Source organism: Capsicum annuum, chromosome 10 (genome assembly GCF_002878395.1).
Source record: "Capsicum annuum cultivar UCD-10X-F1 chromosome 10, UCD10Xv1.1, whole genome shotgun sequence".
Taxonomy (NCBI): Eukaryota; Viridiplantae; Streptophyta; class Magnoliopsida; order Solanales; family Solanaceae; genus Capsicum; species Capsicum annuum.
The window spans coordinates 144,017,034-144,024,688 of record NC_061120.1 but is presented as its reverse complement, the minus strand read 5'-3'; the positions used below and the strand labels follow the sequence as shown (position 1 = coordinate 144,024,688).

The 7,655-nt window shown below is 37.7% G+C and overlaps 1 protein-coding gene across 2 annotated transcripts in view; it reads right to left on the bottom strand.

Annotated features, from left to right (window-relative positions):
- Positions 1–6,505, bottom strand: part of LOC107845912 (elongation factor P) — a 13,123-nt gene extending 6,618 nt beyond the window's left edge. The window contains exons 1-3 of one of the 2 annotated variants that reach the window (XM_016690419.2): positions 6,222–6,503; positions 5,966–6,043; positions 4,516–4,622 (exon numbers count right to left, since the gene is read on the bottom strand). In XM_016690419.2, coding sequence (XP_016545905.2) covers positions 4,516–4,622; positions 5,966–6,043; positions 6,222–6,357 — 321 coding nt within the window. In that variant the 5' untranslated portion in view covers positions 6,358–6,503. Of the gene's footprint in view, positions 1–4,515; positions 4,623–5,965; positions 6,044–6,221 lie in introns of both variants that reach the window. The other variant, XM_016690420.2, reaches the window with a different exon arrangement.
- Between the last annotated feature and the right edge of the window lie 1,150 nt (positions 6,506–7,655).

The window sequence follows — 7,655 nt, the reverse complement described above, 5'->3', positions numbered from 1 at the left end:
TCATGCTTTATTACGAATCTGTTTATTTTTCTCTGTTTACTATTACTTGTGGGTGTCGTATTTATGTTATGCCATCTTGTTCCATGCTTTACTATGAATTTGTTTAGTATTCCGTGTCTCGAGCCGGGGGTTTATCGGAAACAACCTTTCTACTTCTTTAGAGGTAGAGGTATGGACTGCGTACATCTTACCCTCCTCAGACCTCACTATGTGGGAATACACTGGGTTTGTTGTTGTTGTTGTTGTTGTTGACTTTATATATCGCAAAATCCGAACAACTGCATCCCAATGACTATCACAGAGGAAGTCATAAACTGACTTACAACACTCACAGGAAAAGAGATGTCAGGTCTAGTCACTGTGAGATAATTCAACTTTCCAACCAATCGCCTATACCTTCCAGGATCACTGAGTGGCTCCCCTTGTCCTGGCAGAAGTTTAGCATTTGGATCCATAGGAGTGTCAATGGGTCGACATCCCATCATTCTTGTTTCCTCAAGAATGTCAAAAGCATACTTGCGTTGAGAAATAACAATACCTGAGCTGGACTAAGCAACCTCAATCCCTAGAAAGTATTTCAATCTGTCAAGTTCTTTAATCTGAAAATGCTGAAAGAGATGTTGCTTCAAGTTAGTGATACCATCTTGATCATTGCCGGCAATAACAATATCGTCAACATAAACCACCAAATAAATATACAGATTTGGTTCAGAATGGTAATAAAACACTGAATGATCAGCTCCACTACGAATTATGTCAAACTCCTGAATAACTGTGCTAAACTTTTCGAACCAGGCTCAAGGGGATTGTTTCAAACCATAGAGTGACTTGCGTAATCGACATACAAGGCTACTAGACTCCCCCTAAGCAACAAAACCAGGTGGTTGCTCCATATAAACTTCTTCCTCAAGATCATCATGTAGAAAAGCATTCTTAATTTCCAACTTAGGCCAATAACGAACGGCAGCCATAGAGAGAAAAAGACGGACTGATGCTATTTTAGCCACGGGAGAGAACGTGTCACTATAATCAAGTCCAAATATCTGTGTATATCCTTTGACAACAAGGCGAGCCTTCAGCCGATCAACCTGACCATCTGGACCAACTTTGACTGTATAAACCCAACGACAACCAACAGTAGATTTACCTACAGGAAGGGAAACAAGCTCCCAAGTATCACTCGTATGTAAAGCAGACATCTCATCAATCATAGCTTGTTTCCATCCTGAATGGGAAAGTGCTTCACCTATAGTCTTAGGAATGGAAATAGAGACAAAGATGATTCAAAAGCATAATGGGGTGATGACAAACGATGATAACTCAAGAAAGTATAATGTGAGTTAGCATTACGAGTGGACCTTATATCCTTTTAAAGTGCAAATGATTGACTAGGAAGAAGCAGGTCCGCAGTAGGGGAAGCGTCTGGCGTAGGACATAAATCATCTGGGACTGACTGATACTGGACGTGGGCACCGGTGATAAGTCAAAAGTGGTGGCACTTTGGCTGGAGATGGAGAAGTAACCGTAGATTCCTCAAAGATTGGTGTGGTAAGACTGGAGGTATGGGTAAAACCTCAGAGATATTAAGATGATCAGAAGATGTATAGTAAGGTTGAGATTCAAAGAATGTGACATCAGCGGATATAAGATAGCCACCCAGATCAGTTGAATAGCATCGATACCCTTTTTGAACTCGAGAGTAACCAAGGAAGACATATTTGAGAGCACAAGGGGCTAATTTATCTTTTCCTTGAGGCTAAGTTATGAACAAAACATGTGCTCCCAAAAACACGAGGGGGGATAGAGTAGAGATGTGACTGAGGAAATAGTATGGAATGGGGAACCTTATTCTAGATCGAAGATGATGGCATTCTGTTAATGAGATAGCAAGATGTGAGGACCGCATAGCCCCAAAAACGCAGTGGAACATGGGATTCAATGAGAAGAGCGCGAGCAGTCTCAATGAGATGTCTATTTTTTCTTTCTGCTATACCGTTCTGCTGAGGGATGTATGGACTTGATGTTTGGTGAATGATTCCTTGATGAGTCATAAACTCCTGAAAATGGGAGGATAAGTAGTCGAAGGCATTATCACTACGAAAAGCACGAATAGAAACACCAAATTAATTTTGTATTTCAGCACAAAAACTTTTGAATATAGAAAATAACTCGGAATGATCTTTCATTAAGTAAACCCAAGTACATCTTGAAAAATCATCGATGAAAGTAACAAAGTAACGAAATCCTAACGGTGAACTGACTCTACTAGAACCCCAAATATCGGAATAAACTAATGAGAAAATAAACTCTGAGCAACTTACAATACTACGTGAAAATGTAGCACGGGTGTGTTTCCCAAGTTGACACAACTCACAATCTAATGTGGATGGCTAGACAAACTAGGCACCATCTTTTGTAAGTTGGATAGACTAGGATATCCCAAACGTTTGTGAATATGGTTAGGAGGATTTGTAGCGGAGCATGCTATGAAGGAATTTGAAGCAGTAAGATGTAAAGGCCTTGTGATTCATGTCCGATGTCAATTGTTTGTCCCGTTTTGCGGTCCTGCATTAGAAAAGAATCATCAAAAAAATTTATACTACAATCAAGGGCACGTGTCAAACGACTAACAGATACAAGATTAAAAGGACAACTAGGGACATAAAGAACAGTCTAGAGTGACAGAAGATAGGGGTTTGGCTTGTCCAACTCCTTTTGGCTCTGCTCGAATTCCATTAGCTAAAATAATAGCTGGAAGAGATTGCGAATAAACAATATCAGACAAAGTGATTTATCACCAGAAATATGATCAGAATTACCCGAGTCCACAACCCATGATCCAAAGGTAGGAAATTGTGCAGTTGAGGCTATTGGTAGAAATATGTTCTTACTTGCTTGATACTAAAGATACTCATTATATTCCTTGTCAGATAAATACACCCGTTGATCACCTGTGGTGTTAGACTGTTAGACTGAGCAATATGAGCATTTTTAGTTGGTCAACCATGCAAAGAATAGCATATTCCACGAGTATGTCCAAGCCTATTACAATAACTACACTTAGGTCTAGAATAACATACGCCACGAGTATGTCCAAGCCTTTTACAATAACTACACCTAGGACGAGATCTTCCAAATCGACCTTCCCCTCGTCGATTCTTCATGGACTGTGACATTTGATTTTCTGATCTTCTCATTAAGGGCTCAGATTTAATCATAGGACTTGAACTTCCAATTTCAATATTTTTTGGAGCCAAAAAAAGAAAAAAATATCATGCCCAAAAGATATCTTGGTAATTTGACTTGAAAATTTCAAGAACCAGATCTGAATTTCTGAAAAAAAAATCCCCGAAAAAAAAACTGATGTCGCCGGAATTAGGGTTCTGGCGGTCGAAATCTCAAAATAGTTGTCGAAATCTAGAAAGGAGCAAGTGGTCAGAGTCAAAATAGACCGGCAACCCCAACAGAAAAAGAAACAACTCAAAAATCGATTGGAGATGGGCTCACGCGCCGGCGCGTGACGCAGATCTCGCTGGAATTTCTGAATTTCGGCTGGCGCGTGGAGGGTAATTTTTTGGCGGTTTTCGTCAGGTTATTTGTTGCCTGATCTTTCCGATCCTTTTGGTGGTGGTGCATTTTTCACACAACCCACAAAATAAAAATTGACCCAAATCAGTCACCGGAATTGACGCACGGTGACTGAGTTATCTTGTCTGATATTTCTAACCTGATTTGATACCATGTGAGAAATATAGGAGAAAAAATATTATTGAATTGTTGTCTCTAAATTATTACATTGAAACCCTATTTATAGACACTACATTCCAATCCTATTCCTAATAGGACACTACATTACAATCCCTTTCCAAGTAGAATTCAATATGCTATTCCTATTCTTATTCTAACAGTTTCGTTTATAATTTCATACGTGACTACATGATAATAAAAGGAAAAACTGAAGGTTGACAGTTTTTCTAACAAATGCTTATAAGAGTTAATACAAACAGGTTGCTGAAGATAACTGGATGGAGCGATTTGTGGGCTGGACTGAGTGAGTTAAGCTAAGATCTAGCCATAAGATGGCAGTTAATCTGTTGCATCGCTAAAGCTTAGAGCGGCGACTGCTAACCTCACAAGAAATTGATCAAAGTTCATTTACAATGCAATCCTATGTTATTCACTTAAAATAGAAGGTTTTCTGGAGAATTTCCACCTGCATCATAACACACAAAAGAAAACTCAACAAAAGTGCAACTATTTTATTTCTTGTTTGAAAAATAATAAATGGTTGAAATATATGGCCTACATGTTAGTTCCCCAGTTTGTCCGAAGGTACTCGACAACTTCAGTTGGTTGAACTAAAAAGAATGGCATGTGCTACATAAGAAGTTATTATTTTACATGACATGAATGTGCCAATGTGGTGTGACCTTGGCAAAAAAGTACACTGCAAGCATATAAACAGACAGTGTAAGAGAATAAGCATAGAAGAGCAGGTGGTACAAAAGATGTTACCTTACTTCCAGCTCGGAAAGTTTTCTCAACACTGTTCCCTGTTATATAATTGCGCAATGTGGTCCTCACAAATGCAGCCCCTTTCCCAGGCTTTACATGAAGAAACTCTAAACACATCCAAACGATAAGTATTATCAAACTGTAAAAGAGGCAACCAAATTTTAGGTGTACTCAATACCAAACTATTCATATATACATCATATTCAAAAGATCAGCTGTTTTTGAATTCTTCTTAATGGACTACAAGTAAAATCAGTCGATTGTACATGGATACAAAACTTTTGAGTTTATAACAGTCCCAAAAAATGCCTTGGTAACCTATATAGAAATCTGAACAGCAAAACAGTTTAGCAGCTAGCGCACTATAGAGTCGGAGTGGACCAACAATGCTCTAAGCAAATTCTAGCATTATCCATCCATTCATTCATTGATTGTGATGACGAAACCTTACACTTCACTCGGAATCCTCTAGTCTTGCTCTAGTTTGTGTATTTTCAGCAGTAATTATCCTGATTTTTTATGACAAGGAAACCCGCAGCCGCTATCCTTCGGGTTCACATAGAGTAAACCCTACTCCGGTATAATAGCTCGCAAACCACACACGAGAGGGTAAGTCACACTAGGCAAATCCCATGGGACGAGCTCGACCAAGAAAGTACGCATGGGATTTCGAACCTGAGACCCCTCATTTGGGAGACCCCTGCTCAACCAACTCGGCCACCCTTGCGTGTAGTAATTATCTTGTTATTTGGGTCAGTAGGATAAAATATGGTTGTCAATTACATTTACACATAGTTATAAAATTTCAAACGTTTAACTTCCAAAATTGTAAAAACCAAAATGACCCCCCTATTTTTTCTCGGTTACTTCTTTGAGACAATCACTTTTGACTGTCTAACGCCCAATTTTTTGCAAACTACTTCATATGCTGATTCACAACCCCTGTCCTTTACTTGTGAAAAAACAAACAGATGCTTAGCATAACCAAACAACAAAAAGCTGGAATCAAATTAGCAACAATTCACTATGAGGAGTACATAAAACTCCAGCAGAAAAAATTATACAATTATTATGTTGGATTAACCCTTCGCGGTGGCTCAGATGGTTTAGCTTGGGACTTCCATAATGGAGGTCTCATGTTCGAACCTACAGGCAAGGGGTTGACCTTCTGGGTCGAGCTCATCGCACGGGGCTTGCCTAGGCAGTTTATCTCTCCTTTGTGGTTTGCCACCCATTGCACAGGAATGGGGTTTAACCTCTTGCCTGTGACAACAAGGGGTTGGTCTTATGGGTCGAACTCGTCACATGGGGCTTGTCTAGTGCGGTTCATCTCTCCTGTGTGGTTTGCGAGCCACTACACAGGAGCGGGGTTTACCCTGTGAGCACCCAATGGGTAGGTTCCCTTGTCAAAAAAAATTATTATTGTTTTAAGGAGGTGACCATGAATTACCTATAACTTTACAAGGAGCTCCATCCACTTCAACGTTACTGCCCACTTTAATATCATTACTCGAAAACGCAAATATCTCTGGAAAAACAACCAAATAAGAAAAATAAAAAATACCCATAAAAAGTTTTTAGTAGAAAAAAACAAGAACATTGTCATGATTACTACTAAATAATAAACAATCCAAGATTTTTTTTCATTTCATTTTTTATTTTTTTTTGGTTTTCAAGATTTTTTTTTTTCAAGAAGAGGTACTTACTTGGGAAGCGGTAGGGTGTTCTGCGGAAAATGGAGGTAGAGACAATGAATGGATTTGAGCAAAGAGAGTAAGAAGAAGAAGAGAGTGAGCAGGAATTGGGAAAGAGAGAGAGCTTGAGATTGGGGAATCCCGCCATTGTTTGCTAGTCAAGAGGTTTTCAGTGGGACTGGAAACGGACTTGTACCATTCCTGTCTATAGATAAGGAAAGTAAACTATCCTTTAGTACCTTCTTGGTATTGGGAAAAGATATTCTCAGGCTTATTTGTTTGAGTGTATAAGATGTATTAATAATGATTGCATTATTAATGATGATATTAGTTTTGCTTACATTATTTGATGTACATTATTTGATTTAATGTATTAAAAAATATATATTATATAATTTTTATTAAAAAATATTTATTTATAAAAATATCCTTTATATTCTTTAACCTTGTACACTTCTTATTGAAATTCCTCAAAATGGATGTAAATAATTATTGCCTATTAGCAATGCTTCAAGTTTCTCGAGGAAAATTGTCATCATAATGTTTTCCATGGATTAGAGCCAGCTTTTGGGTTACAACATGTTTAAAAAAAAAAAAAAAAAACGGTTCCTGCATACTCCCAGATATCAAGTTTGTGTTTAAATTTGAAAATAGGAATAAGGCAATAGTATGAGTAGTTGAACTCTTCACCAAGCACACAGATAAGATTGCTTTTGAGTTGAATTTTGCCATCTCAAATACCTGTGTTGTTCATCGGTAAAGACAGAGAAGGAACTGAAAAATATTTTAAAAGGATTGGAGGGATAGTTACATCATTAATCAAGCTAATACATGCATTTAATTCATTTGTATTACTAATACATAGGAAAGGGGTGGCATTAGTAATGCACTCCACAATACACAATAGAGTGTTAGTTATACATAGGGCAAAAAATGAATCAAACAATGTACTAATGATATACATTAAACTAATGCATGCATTAGTTTTCTAATGCACTCTACCAAACGACCCGTTAGCTTTTAAAATATTTTTGGTCATTTGTTTGGACAACAAGTTATTTTGAAATTAAATGTTTAGGATTAGGTATTTTAGGAATGTTAATTTGTCATCTTACTTTTAATATGGAATAAAAATAACTCTATAATTTTGAAATAATTAATCTTGTGATAAGTGTCGCGCCCTATTTTTCTCGCGAAAAGCGGGATTTGACGTGACTACTCCTTTTGGGTTTGTTTAAAGGGGTATGAAGAGTTGCTACCTAACGTATTAAGGTGCGTTAGGGAATCAGTCTAGGCTAACTACGAACCTATTTTGTTGTTTTGTTTTAGTTCACCAGAAATTCAGGTAAGGATTCAAATTAACTCAAAAGGAAGGTGTTAGGCACTTTTTGAGGTCCACAAAAGTGGTTTCCGACCGAATTCATATTTTACGTGGAAATTCTATGT